Here is a 13,802-nt window from a genome sequence, read left to right on the forward strand (position 1 = left end):
CAAGTCTGTTTGTGAAGTGCATGGCATAGTTTTCCTATTGACAATCTTCCACCTGAGCAGTGGATCTGTGCAGCTCCTCCTGAAATCCCACAGGCCTTCCAAGCTGCTTGTCTGGCCTGTTGGTTTGGATGGATGCCAATCTCTTGATATGTTTACTGCTGACTTTTGAGGCGTTTGCTCACACAACCCGCAGTTCCACCAACCCTACTCAGTTTGGCTGGAAAAGTACGAATATGAAAAGTATGACCATGTACAGCACTCACTACTTAGTTGGGGCTCCTTTTCCCTGGATTACTGCAGCAATGCGGCGTGGCATGGAGTCCATCAGTCTGTGGCACTACGCAGGTGTTATGAGAGCCCAGATTCTGATAGTGGCATTCAGCTGTTCTGCATTGTTAGGTCTGGCGTATCACATCTTCCTCTTCACACGCCATAGATTTTTTTATGGGGTGAAGGTCCGGCGAGTTTGCTGGCCAATTAAGAACAGGGATACCATGGTCATTAAACCAGGTACTGGTAGCTTTGGCATTGTTCTAATTTTTCACCAATCACTGAAAAGTAGTGCATTTGCTAAAAACTCCTCTCGAGTCTGCTTGGTTTAACCCGCCGTTGAACATGGTCGGAGAAACCTGAGTTGGTCTTGGAAAAAAACTACTCCTGAAACACTTTCATTTTCTTCTTTGCAAACTATTTTTTTAAAAAGTTCATTACCTCACCCAACAAGTGAGAGTGGCCAACCAAAATGCAAAGACAAAAAAAAAAAGTTATTCTTATCTGTCTCTGGCTTCATAAACAATACACTTTCCCTCAGCCCTGCAGGATGTGTTAGTGATTCCAGCTTGCTCACACCTTCCTGTATGGACTTTACCCATGGCAAACAAACTCCCAGTTCATATGAAGTGATGCCAATGGAAAGAAATACGAGGCAAAAATAACTAAATGAAAATGACGAACATCGTGAAAACCTTAAAAATGTGTCAAGAGATTATACAAGAGGGGTTTCACCATTCTTTAAAAAGGATTTAATGGTGTTTTTAAATTAGATAACAAAAAGCAGAGGGTTGACACATTATTATGTGGTTTATTGTCATAAAGGCAGCCGATGAATAAGCAAATAAGAAGAAGGCTCTTATTTTTTGTCATCGGACCAAGTGACCTCGTAGTCACTGAAGACAGTTTTCAGCTTCTCCACAGACGCGGCGTGGTCTGCTTTCCCAAAGGCCTGGAAATAAGCAAGGAAGTACTCAAAATACGTTTTAAAAAGAAAATTATTTTCATATCGGTGAATTCAAATGAACTCACAGTCGATTCTCCAAACACCCTGATCTTCTTGTCCTTGTTGTTGTGCTCTATCTTCCCTCCTCCGAGGCATTTACACTCCATCCCTAAGGCCTCCAGAGCAGGACTGACCTTCTCGAATATGTGGTCTGTGAAGGAAGCATAAAAAAATGGTTTATATGGCTCAACTCACGTAACCTTCAAGTAAACGCTGTGTATGAGGAAATGTGCTTTTTGGGGTATAATTAGTTCATATTAAGAGCTCCTAAAGCCATAGTCTGCCTTTTTCTTTCTGGAAAGCATGCTAACATTTGTGCTGCTGAATGTTTTGGCGCACAGACCGTTTTGATTTTGCGCAATAAATCAAGCTGAGACCATCTTGGCGCTCCTCTCGCAGCAAACCTGCAGCTCATAAACTTACTGTGGTACTCGGCACTCTTAGTGCCTCGCACTACGTCTTTCTGCGCATCGCCATCTTTTACTTTCACTCTGAGCAGTATGTATTTAAAGGTTCCCTCGGGATCAATCTCCACATCGGGAATATTCGCCAGAGCGCCTGCCATTGCTCTACTACAACTGCCTGTTAAACTCCGACTGACGACAAGTCTGCCAAGCGCAGAGCATAATGCGTTCATGCGATTGCCTTTATTTGGGACAGGAGTTCTATTTCCGGTCTTAAAGGTACAGGGCATTTATAACTTTGTGCGATTTCCTTGCAAGGTGTTGCCGGCGCACTCTGGGGACCCCTTGTGGTGAGATCAGGACCCATTTCCCCTTCTCTCAATCAGTCTTGAACTTTTTCACGTCACAACTACACACTTAAATATTTCATTTAGATCTTATTTAAGAACAAACTAAAACAGTTTGTGATTGCGAATCGCCTGGAAATGGAGGCCATTATGATATTTTTGTAAAAAAAAAAAAAAAAAAAACATTTTGATTAATATTTAAATGGTTCTGCTTGCGTTCTGTACCCTGAGTCATTTCCCTAAAGAAAACCTTTTGCTAAAAATAATCCAGCATGTCATTTGAAATGTGTCTCTGCCAGTTTTGGAAATCTGGAGACTAATATTCTTAACACTTGTCGGTTAAGAGGGGCTCTAAATGCCATTTCTAGCCCCTCTTAACAATTCATTACCTTTTAATTATTTAAGGTTCAGACACACTTAGCTTTAAGTACGGACTTTTACCATTCTATTGTCTGTATGGGGTTTTCTTTAGGGTTATTTTCCTTCTGAAATGTGAATCGCAGTCATTTGCAGCCTCTTAAAGATGTTCTTTCAAGATATAGTTTTATTATCTAAGCCTGCTTTAAATCTCTCCACAACTACTTTATTAGTGACCTACCTGGTATGTTTCTTGGTATCTTCATGAGATTGCAGGTTCACAAACCTCTAAATTCTTTAAAGCACAACTGTTCATATGTCTTTTTTTTTGCCTTATAAAATGATATGCTTGAAAAACCTAAATTAAGGAGACACACAACTTTTCAACAAGCACTTTTACAAACTGTACACATGCAGCATGCATCAGAAATTTGTAAATGTCAGGTTTAAATAACTAAGAAAGGGCGGAGACATTCTGCAATGTGACCTTTAACATCATAAACTAGCAGTTTGGTTATACAGAAAAACTTTAACAGTTAATCATTCAGTTCTCAGGAAAAGGAGTAACCACAAATAGCTAGGTGCAATTCGTCACAGTTGCAGATTGGCAAGGCAAGGCAAATTTATTTGTATAGCACATTTCAGTACTTAGACAATGCAATGTGCTTTACGTGATTAAAATATAGGAAAATAAAACAGAATAAAAGCAAGTAGGAATAAAATGTAGAAACAAAATAGAACATGGGACAATAGAAACTGAAAGCAAAGATTAAAAACAGTTGGACTACAAAGTTGAACTAATGATGTTTCTACAATACAGTTCAATTTGAACAGTCAAAGGCAATCCTAAACAAATGGGTTTTTAACCTTGATTTAAAGGAACTCAGGCTTTCCACACTTTTACAGTTTTCTGGAAGTTTGTTCCACATAAGTGGAGCATAGGAACTAAATGCTGCTTCTCCGTGTTTGGTTCTGGTTCTAGGTATGCAGAGTAGACTGAAGCCATAAGACCTGAGTGGTCTGGAGGGTTGATACACTGATGACAAGTCTGTGATGTATTTAGGTGCTAAGCCATTCAGGGATTTATAGACTAACAGAAGTATTTTAAAGTCTATTCTCTGAGATACAGGGAGCCAGTGTAAGGACTTTAGAACTGGGGTGATGTGCTCTACTTTCTTAGTCTTAGTGAGGACGCGGGCAGCAGCGTTCTGGATCAGCTGCAGCTGTCTGATCCACTTTTTAGGCAGACCTGTAAAAACACCGTTGCAGTAATCTATTCGACTAAAAATAAACGCATGGATTAGTTTTTCCAGATCCTGCTGTGACATTAGTCCTTTAATCCTGGAAATGTTCTTCAGGTGATAGAAAGCTGAGCTTGTAATTGTCTTTAGATGCTTTTGAAGGTTCAGGTCTGAGTCCATCACTACTCCCAGATTCCGGGCCTGATCAGTGGTTCCTAGCTGAAGCGACTGAAGCTGCGTGCTAACTTTTGATCTCTCCTCTATTGGTCCAAATATTATTACTTCAGTTTTGTTTTTATTCAATTGAAGAAAATTTTGGCACATCCAGGCATTGATTTCTTCTAAACATTTCCTCAGTGCTTGAACTGGTTCATAGTCACCTGGTGACATGGTGATGTAAAGCTGTGTGTCGTCTGCATAGTTATGGTAGCTGATGTTGTTGTTTTTTATGATCTGAGCCAGAGGGAGCATGTAGATATTGAATAGGAGGGGACCCAGGATGGACCCTTGGGGAACCCCACAAGTAATTTCTGTCGTCTGGGTTGTAAAGTTACCCACTGAAACAAAATATTCCCTGTCCTTTAAGTAGGATTTAAACCAGTTGAGAGCTGCACCAGAGAGGCCGACCCAGTTGGTGGCTTATGGTAGTAACACTTTTGCAAGGCACCATTTTAAATTAAGCAATTAAGCAGCAAGCGTTTTATATATGCAAGATGTATTGTATATTAGTAAAATATCCCTGTTGATTTGACATTTTTTTTGGCTGCTGTAAGCATCAGCAAAGCACTTCCAAACATTTTGTTGTATCATTCGATGGAATAAAGCAGACAACTGATAGCCAAATCTGTTAGCCACACTTTTAAAATGAGATTGTTTTCCTCCCGTCCTGCACTAGTTTTGACATTTGTGGACTTTGTTGTCCATGACACAGCATTAGATTAAGATCAAAGTTAATTTGAGATGTAGTTGTGGCTCCAAGTGCAATTTTGCAAACAGAAAATATTAAAGGTAAATGACCACTTAAAGCATTTTACACGTTCACTCAACACATTCATATGCTGACACATAGAATGGTAGGCAACTTTGGGTTAAATGACTTTCCCAGGGACACTTTGGCATGTGACAAGGGGAAACTGGAACCGAATCCACCACCTTCCGATTGCAAAACACTACTCCACCCACTGAGCCAAAGTCACCCCACAAAATATCCAATGACCTTTCCTGTTTAAACCCTTTCCTCCATGATCTTGCCAAGCATTCCATCTTGTCTTGTAGCATTGGGATGAACTCCAAAGAAGACAACAAAAATAGGCCATTGTCTTCGAACACACATTTTTGGAAACGGCTTGTCGTGCAACACGATGTCTGTGTTAAATTTGAGCATCTGTTTGTTTGTTTTAGTTTCCCTGCATAAATAAACCACATTTTCAATGCTACAGTTGTTATGAGATCACCCATATAAACACAAGTGATAAAGCCTAATCCAAGTCATAGATACTCATTGGAGCAGTTATTACCCCTGTTGCCTTACAGCAAGAAGGTGCAGGGTTCAAATATAAAGAATATTTGAGCATGCCACTTCCGTGTGTAGGTTTTGTCTAGACTCTCACAGACCACAGACATGCATTAGGTACCACCTCCCCTACTATCCTGCAAGGATTAAGCATGTACCTAAATGGATGGACACTCCTGAGTTAAATCTGCAACGAGATCAATCTGTTTCAATTGTATCAAGTCACTCTGAAACCTAGTTTTTCCCCAGGATGCAGCCCTGTGCGAGTTAATCAAGGAGTTGATATTGTTTTTCTGGGACAGAGGCAGGGGTTGTGAGGTGTCAAGGTGCAGAAGCTATTGTCCAGCGCCTCGCGCCAAAGAGGAAGGATGTGAACTGTCACTGGGAGAAAAAGTCTGCCTGCAGGCGCCTCTGCTCCTGCATTAGCCGCGCCGTTCACGTCCCCAAGGGAACTTATCAAACAGTCAGCATTCTTTTTGCATAACCTGTTTGCACGATGACATCCTCGTACTGGAAATTTTGTTTTGGAATTGTGAAACATATGTTAGCATTCATGCATCTTCTGGTGGTTCACATCTTTATATTGGTTGGCATTAATGAAATGCCTGACGTTTAGGCTAAAATGGGTTCAGTTCAATTTGTTTATGGAAAAAGACAATTTAAGAAAACGATAATGCAGAGAACAATTTTACTGGAGACGTGGTGTTCCAGAATATGTCCTTTGTGAATAAGTAAAGTCTCCTGTGAAATTCAAACAGAGCTCTGCTTTGAAAGAATGCAAGGGTCTCTGGCTACTTGGAAGGAAAATATAAAAGAATAACAAAAGACTGAAGAAAGATACACAATACTGTTTGTGTAGATCGGTAATGTATCAGAAAGGCAGCTTTATTTACTAACCTATTGATCATCACAAATTGTTTATGAAACAAGATGTTGTCCAGAATTCCATAATGTATAGAATAACTTTACTGTAGATATGTTTTCCAGAATATGTCCTTTGCAAATCAAAAAGTCCCCCGTCAAATTCAAACAGAGCTCCACTTTGAAAGAATGCAAGGATGTCTGACTGCTTGGTAGGTAAATATAAAATAAGGAAAGAATCAAGTAAGAAGCACTGTACTGTTTATGCAGATGGGAAGGTATTAGGAAGGCATTTTTATTTATCATCCTATTGACCTGATATCGATGAAATGTTGGAAGACATTGCTCCTGAAACTGGTCCTGCCAACCTGTCACCTCTCACCCGGAAACCTTCCATTTTGAAGGTAAAAAATTGTATACTGGGTGGTGTGGTCCACCTGGTTTACTTCCTGGTTCAGCAGTTGGGTACCTTTGCCAGGATACTTTTCTGGAGCCACCAGATGATACAAAGCTTATTACAGAACTCATAATTTCATCATGTTGCATTCACATCAAACTTGACCTTCTGTGCAGGTGGACTCACCTGGGCAATAAACATGCCGTCAACCAACAAAAAAGTGAGATCCATAAAATAAGCCATCAGCAGCTTCCTGTCATCCACTAACTCAGAGAGCTGAATGTGAGCCGCCCTTACACAGCCTTCAGGATCATAGGTCTTGCCATGCCCAATGATTAAAGCACACATCTCTACCTTAATAACTCAGGACATCTTGTATCCACTAAGCCACCACCAGGAACCACTGTCAATCCTGAGCTGCTGTAGACCAGCTGGGGTACATTGACATGACACCAAGCTGAATACTTTTTTTCTGTGACATTTGTCAGACTAATATTACACTTCATTTATAGCTTTGTCTCATAGTCAGAATCTCCTCATCAAATGCATACTGGTGCTAATCAAAAAGTTTCCTCCACGAGGACAATACAGGCAGATTCTAAAAATGTGCTTTAGGAGTTAAGAAGATTTTTTTTTAAAAAGCCACGTTATTAATATTAATTTGATCTGTAAATTGCTGTGAGGTTTAAAGCAGCAGGAATACATTCTACAGTACATGTCTGACAATGGGAGAAAAATGTTCTGTTACCAGCAAAAAAATCCGTGTGTCATCCCTACTTAGAACTAAATATTTATTTTCTCCAAAAGTCAAAAATAGGGAGGCAGAAATGAAACAGGTTTCTTGATAATTCAGAAGAGAAAGGAGATGTGACGTTGGGGGAAATTCCGTGGAAATGCTTCGCTGGGAGGAAAGCTTCCAGGAAACCTGGACGGGATCAGGGGAGGGTATAAAAACAGGCTCCTCAGCAGATGAAGTTCAGAATCATTTCAGGAGAATCAAAAAACTCTGAAAGCTCTTCAGCCATCACACCTAAAACTGTAAGTTCAGTGGATATATTTTCTTTTTGGGGTCTGATTAGGTCGCTATTAGATAGTTTGGCATTGTTTTATCCTAATGCATGTTTTGATTTATTACAACAGAAATTCATCTTTGGATCATTTCAGAAGAGTGGATATAAAGATGTCTGCCTCATCACTGCAGTTGGTCTTTTTTTGTTCAAGTATGTAAATATAATCTAAACAAAAATTTTTACCTTTTGTAAATACAGTTTTAATGCATTCCTTCTGACCCACAGTCTAACACGCATCTCTGTTCTCTGTCTCAGTGCTGTGCCTGTGGACTAGTGTAGAGGGCTGGTCATACCACTACTCAGATGAGGTAATGGATTGGGAATCCGCTAGAAAATGGTGCAGGACAAATTACACAGACATGGTGGCAATCCAGAACCAAGAGGAGATTGGGCACCTGAAAAGCTCACTGCCGAGGAAAAGTGGCTACTACTGGATTGGAATCCGTAAAGTTAATGACGTCTGGACTTGGGTTGGGACCAACAAGCCACTGACAGCAGAGGCAAGCAACTGGGCAACAAATGAACCAAATAATGGCCAGAAGGGACAACTGTCCGGACAACCCGAGGATTGTGTTGAGATGTACATCAAGAGGGAAACAGACGAAGGAAAATGGAACGATGAGAGGTGCACAAAACGCAAGACTGCCTTGTGCTACACAGGTGAGAACGCACTTTTTTTTATATAGTTTTGGTTATATCATGAAATCATCACTAAAACATAAAATTTTGAGATTCAAATTGATCTAATGTATTTACATTTTTGACAGCTGCCTGTAAAACTGACTCATGCCTCCATGGTGAATGCGTGGAGACCATCAACAGCCACGTGTGTAAATGCAATCCAGGTTTTTATGGAAATAGGTGTGAGCAAGGTGAGAAGATGTACCGTACTGTATTGTATCTAGTTTTGCTTCACATTTGTTTATTCTTGAAGCATATGACATCTACATTTATTATGCTCTTCTTGCAGTTGTACAATGTAACAAAGAGGAAGTGATCAGACCCCAAAAAGGAGGTGTAGAGTGCACTCATGATTACGGGAACTTCTCCTATGACTCTTTGTGCCACTATTCCTGTGAGGAAGGATACAAGCTAAGTGTGTCTGAACCTCAAAGATGTCTTGCAACAGGGAACTGGTCAATGCAGTCTCCCAAATGTGAATGTAAGTTGAACTGTAGTGGAAAGCTGCAATTACTCAGGTATATGTTTCTTTTTAACAAATAAAAGGTCCTAATTTGTTTTCTGTCTTGTTACCTGCAGTGGTTCAGTGCCAAGACTTGTCTGCTCCTGCAAGAGGATCAATGAACTGCTCTGATCCCCTGGGAAAATTCAGTTATCGTTCCAGCTGTGAATTTACCTGTAAGGAGGGATACAAGCTGGATGAGTCTTCCTCCAGGACGGTGAAATGTGAATCATCAGGAAAGTGGAGCGCACCAAAGCCATCATGTGTCGGTATGTCCACTGATATTCCGTAGTTTAAAAACTTAAATGTAGATTTGATGTGGTGATTCAACTAACACTATTGCCTTCAATACCTACTGAAAATCTCTTATTGACATGTTTTTCTGCTCTCTTCAATTCAGCGGTTCAGTGCCCCTCCCTCCAGAATCCAGACAATGGTTATATTACCTGTGAAGATGATGCAAACCTGAGCTTTAGCTACGGAAAGTCCTGCAGCTTCCGATGTGTCCCTGGCTATCGCTTGGTGGGACCGAGCACGCTCACATGCACAGCAGCAGCTGAATGGAGTGAGCAGGCGCCGCACTGTGAAGGTGAGACACATAAAATCTGCACAACTTTAAGAAAAATTTAACCCAATCTTGAACAAAATACATTTCAAAACTATTTTTAATGTTTTTTTCTTTTTGACAGCCATCACTTGCCAGAACCCTGGAACAGGAGATCACCTGATCCTACAGTGCAGCAAATCATTGCAATCCAACTCCACCTGCAACTTCAGCTGTGAACCAGGCTATGAGCTGCAGGGAGAGCAAAGCATTCAGTGTTTAGAAGATGGAAAGTGGAGTGATGCCAAGCCTTCCTGCAAAGGTATGGATGGCTTATCTTATACACTACATAAGCCATGTCTTAATGGTATATTACATTTACCTAGCATGGTTTCATAGCTTAACTCATGTTAAAACTATGTTACCTTTTTTGTCACTAAGGGATGGGATTTTATTAAAAAGCTTGTTTTAATTACATTGGTTTCATCTTGCAGCTGTCCAGTGTTCTGCTCTTAAGGATCCAAGCAATGGTTTCATTACTTGTGAAGACATGAGGTTCAGCTATTCCAAGTCCTGCAGCTTTAAATGCGCTCCTGGCTATCGGCTGGTGGGACCGAGCACGCTGACATGCACAGCAGCAGCTGAATGGAGTGAGCAGGCGCCACACTGTGAAGGTGAGACACATAAAATCTGCACAACTTCAAGAAAAATTAAACTCAGTCTTGAACAAAATATATTTCAAAACTATTTGTAATATTTTTTTCTTTATGATAGCCATCACTTGCCAGAACCCTGGAACAGGAGATCACCTGATCCTACAGTGCAGCAAATCATTGCAATCCAACTCCACCTGCAACTTCAGCTGTGAACCAGGCTATAAGCTGCAGGGAGAGCAAAGCATTCAGTGTTTAGAAGATGGAAAGTGGAGCGATGCCAAGCCTTCCTGCAAAGGTATGGATGGCTTATCTTATTCACAACATAAGCCATGTCTTAATGGTATATTACATTTACCTTGCATGGTTTCATAGCTTCAATCTTGTTAAAAGTATGTTGCCTTTTTTGTCACTAAGGGATGGGATTTTATTAAAAAGCTTGTTTAAATTTTATTGGTTTCATCTTGCAGCTATCCAGTGTTCTGTTCTTAAGGATCCAGGAAATGGTTTCATTACTTGCGAAGACATGAGGTTCAGCTATTCCAAGTCCTGCAGCTTTAAATGCGCTCCTGGCTATCGGCTGGTGGGACCGAGCACGCTGACATGCACAGCAGCAGCTGAATGGAGTGAGCAGGCGCCACACTGTGAAGGTGAGACACATAAAATCTGCACAACTTCAAGAAAAATTAAACTCAGTCTTGAACAAAATATATTTCAAAACTATTTGTAATATTTTTTTCTTTATGATAGCCATCACTTGCCAGAACCCTGGAACAGGAGATCACCTGATCCTACAGTGCAGCAAATTATTGCAATCCAACTCCACCTGCAACTTCAGCTGTGAACCAGGCTATGAGCTGCAGGGAGAGCAAAGCATTCAGTGTTTAGAAGATGGAAAGTGGAGCGATGCCAAGCCTTCCTGCAAAGGTATGGATGGCTTATCTTATACACAACATAAGCCATGTCTTAATGGTATATTACATTTACCTAGCATGGTTTCATAGCTTAACTCATGTTAAAACTATGTTACCTTTTTTGTCACTAAGGGATGGGATTTTATTAAAAAGCTTGTTTTAATTACATTGGTTTCATCTTGCAGCTGTCCAGTGTTCTGCTCTTAAGGATCCAAGCAATGGTTTCATTACTTGCGAAGACATGAGGTTCAGCTATTCCAAGTCCTGCAGCTTTAAATGCGCTCCTGGCTATCGATTGGTGGGACCGAGCACGCTGACATGCACAGCAGCAGCTGAATGGAGTGAGCAGGCGCCGCACTGTGAAGGTGAGAGATGAATTTGGGAATGTACACCTTCTTTAGAATTCTGTCACCTTCTATGCATCAAAGAAGACTTTTCACTAAACATACATTTTATATCCTCCTGCATTAGCCATCACCTGTCAGAATCCAGTTGAGGGAGCTAACATGATTGCAGACTGCAGCAAACCTCTAACTGACCTGCGTCCCAGCTCCACCTGCAGCTTCAGCTGTGAACCAGGCTTTGAGCTGCTGGGGGCAAACACCACTACTTGCAGTCAAGATGGACATTGGAGTGAGGCCACACCTACCTGCAGCGGTATGAATAAAAACATCGACCTGCATGCAGATTTGAGATTAGTTGCCTCAAAGGTAAAATCTTTAAATATATTTTCTCATCATTCTCCAGCTGTCAGATGCCTTCTTCTTGATGCTCCTGAAAACGGACATGTTAATTGCTCAGAGAGGCAGCCAGTTTTCAACTCTCAGTGCTCCTTCACATGCAATCAGGATTTCTCATTAGATGGACATGAGATACTGACCTGTGATCGCCATGGCAGCTGGACTGGAAAGAAACCCACTTGTCAAGGTAAAGAAAATGGAAGATATAAAATATTCTAATGGGAGAAGAATTTGTGGTTTAAAACACACAACTGAGTTTAAATTTGGTCTCATTACTTACATTTCATAATGTTTCCACAGCTCCTTCAGCTTCTTCCACTGTCGTTGCCAGTGGTATGGCAGCAGGGGGCACTGCCTTAGCATCCGGTATGGCTTTGACCATGTGGATTTTGAAAAGAATGAAGCAGAAAGCCTCTAAGTTTGAGCTGAACAGGTACCTTTAACGTCCTTATCTCATTTGTTTAACAAGTCAAATTTTTATTTTGAAGAATCACAGAACTCACCTTGCTTTCTGCTTATCTTTTATCCTTACAGCAGCTCTGACTTGGAGGAGCCGCTTCAGGTCTACAAAAACAGCGTTGACAGCCTTATCTAAACCACAGCTATTCAGAAATAATTCTTTAACAACATGATTTAAGAATGGGTGCAACATGTGTGGATTTTCTCCCAATGGGAGTTTAATATAGAACATATTGTTCTACAGCTCTATCAGCATGCTGGAAATGTGTGATTTTGATCTTACTGTGAATGTTGCAAAAGATTGTGGGTGGAATGTAAATTATTTATATAGTATGTATTTATAGGGTCTCTATTTCTGAATATTAAATATAGAAGTGATTTAACAACAATTACTCTTATAGCCCCCAAGTTAATCTGCATATGTGCATATATGGGCAAGTCTTTTTTATGTGCAAATAAACCTCATTAAATACTACAAAATGTCAAAATGTAATCCTTATTGTGCTCCGATCATCACGTCTTACATAATAGGTCAGGTTTGTTTCTATTTTAAGTATAAAGTTAAACTACACAAATGCCTGACCATGTTTGTTAGGTAAGTCATCAATGTGTCTAAATAAAACTTTTCCCATGCTGATTGATGACAGTCATCCTGTCCTGTTGACAGGAGCAGATGAATTATACTGAGATGTTTTTGCCAGGAAGGAAAACGTTCTGCTTAAGTATACTGTTTCAAAAAGAATCAGCACTTTGTTTTAGAGAACACTGCATTTGTCAGCACTTTTGGCAAATGACCGGAAGAGTAGAAGTCAAAGTTCACAGCCAATACAAAATATTCTTTACATAACTCCACCAGATCCAGGCCTATTGTCTTATCAGCCCGCTGGCCCAATTTCCATTTGTCTCCACAACACCTCAGACATCTCTTTCATATCATCCGTGGTTGATCCTTTTACCGTATTTGTTTGCTTTAACACAACTTGTTTTACACTTAAGGGAATCAGTAATGAATTAAACTGATTGAATGATCAGTCAACTCGCCAGTGACAGTTCATGCTTTAGACTTTAGAGCCATCCTGGGCAATCATCTGCTTCAGTGCACCCAACATGCAGCTGAACTCAAACCTACTTCTTCAACAAAGCTAATTTGACGTAATCCACAAATTATTCCAACTAGATGGATATGCCACAGGGTGAGACTGTGTAGTTGTTGCATGTCTGTGTGTTATCCAGATTGATTCTCACGCTTTTCACTTGAAATGTGAATATGTCCCGTTTTCCCTTACCTTGCTGATTATCACTTGATGAGGAACAGCCCGGTTTCAGAAAGCAGAGTTAGTGGAAATCCAGTGTAAGTTCTGGGGTAAATTCCTGCATACCCTAGGTCAGGGGTCCCCAACATAGTGCCCAAGAGCACCGAGCAGCCCTCGAGGACCACATGTGGTGCCAACGAGCCTGTTCTGAAGAAAACACAGTCCACCACCAAAACTTTTTTTTATTCCATTACTCTTCTTGTTTAATCACACTTGCAATTATTTAAAAATGACAATATCTACAACAAAGCCTGAAACATGTTATTATTTTTACATGACATTAAGCTCAACTTTCGCTCCTCTAGTACTCGTAGCCCTTTATATGACACAACACCAATGAAGAAGCTCTCAGTTTCAAAAATGTTGGTGACCCCTGCTGTAGATTTTCCTACGGCAGAGTCAAATACTATTATCTAAATTGGCTCCCCAGCAATCTTAATTTATCCTGGATGTTATGTAAAGAAGACGCCCTGTGTCATCTGTGATCTTGAACAGAGTGCACTGTCTGCAAGTGCTATCACAGTTCACAG

At 40.5% G+C, this 13,802-nt stretch overlaps 2 protein-coding genes across 4 annotated transcripts; one reads left to right on the top strand and one right to left on the bottom strand.

Moving 5' to 3' along the window:
• Window positions 1-1,056: 1,056 nt before the first annotated feature.
• Window positions 1,057-1,949, bottom strand: si:dkey-51e6.1 (Ocnus domain-containing protein). Its single transcript, XM_012864775.3, has 3 exons — window positions 1,700-1,949; window positions 1,303-1,427; window positions 1,057-1,222 (listed from the first exon to the last, which is right to left on the bottom strand). The coding sequence occupies exons 1-3, from the start codon at window positions 1,911-1,913 to the stop codon at window positions 1,130-1,132; spliced, it is 432 nt and encodes a 143-aa protein (XP_012720229.1). The 5' UTR covers window positions 1,914-1,949; the 3' UTR covers window positions 1,057-1,129.
• Window positions 1,950-7,399: 5,450 nt separating this feature from the next.
• sele (selectin E) lies at window positions 7,400-12,654 on the top strand. 3 transcript variants are annotated; one of them, XM_036141274.1, is made up of 17 exons: window positions 7,400-7,434; window positions 7,537-7,616; window positions 7,722-8,126; window positions 8,234-8,338; window positions 8,437-8,628; window positions 8,727-8,918; window positions 9,050-9,238; window positions 9,339-9,515; window positions 9,688-9,867; window positions 9,968-10,144; window positions 10,317-10,496; window positions 10,597-10,773; window positions 10,946-11,125; window positions 11,232-11,417; window positions 11,508-11,687; window positions 11,801-11,933; window positions 12,035-12,654. In XM_036141274.1, exons 2-17 carry the CDS (start codon window positions 7,577-7,579, stop codon window positions 12,093-12,095), a joined length of 2,754 nt encoding a protein of 917 aa, XP_035997167.1. In that variant the 5' UTR covers window positions 7,400-7,434; window positions 7,537-7,576; the 3' UTR covers window positions 12,096-12,654. The 3 variants fall into 3 exon arrangements, with proteins under 3 accessions (XP_035997167.1, XP_035997168.1, XP_035997169.1); XM_036141275.1 differs by having other exon boundaries at window positions 12,038-12,654; XM_036141276.1 differs by lacking the exon at window positions 9,339-9,515 and having other exon boundaries at window positions 9,050-9,134; window positions 9,764-9,867.
• The last annotated feature ends 1,148 nt before the right edge of the window (window positions 12,655-13,802 follow it).

Source organism: Fundulus heteroclitus, chromosome 9, assembly GCF_011125445.2.
Source record: "Fundulus heteroclitus isolate FHET01 chromosome 9, MU-UCD_Fhet_4.1, whole genome shotgun sequence".
NCBI classification, from domain to species: Eukaryota; Metazoa; Chordata; class Actinopteri; order Cyprinodontiformes; family Fundulidae; genus Fundulus; species Fundulus heteroclitus.

What these genes read in the sequence shown, in the direction of transcription:
- si:dkey-51e6.1 (XM_012864775.3), bottom strand. Translation starts at nt 1,913, where the DNA reads ATGAACGCATTATGCTCTGCGCTTGGCAGACTTGTCGTCAGTCGGAGT. An exon ending in TAAGAGTGCCGAGTACCACA is followed by an intron (nt 1,428 to 1,699) that starts GTAAGTTTATGA and finishes CTTCCTTCACAG; the next exon opens with ACCACATATTCGAGAAGGTC. An exon ending in GGGTGTTTGGAGAATCGACT is followed by an intron (nt 1,223 to 1,302) that starts GTGAGTTCATTT and finishes GCTTATTTCCAG; the next exon opens with GCCTTTGGGAAAGCAGACCA.
- sele (XM_036141274.1), top strand. Translation starts at nt 7,577, where the DNA reads ATGTCTGCCTCATCACTGCAGTTGGTCTTTTTTTGTTCAA. An exon ending in GTTGGTCTTTTTTTGTTCAA is followed by an intron (nt 7,617 to 7,721) that starts GTATGTAAATAT and finishes TCTCTGTCTCAG; the next exon opens with TGCTGTGCCTGTGGACTAGT. An exon ending in TCTAAGTTTGAGCTGAACAG is followed by an intron (nt 11,934 to 12,034) that starts GTACCTTTAACG and finishes TTATCCTTACAG; the next exon opens with CAGCTCTGACTTGGAGGAGC.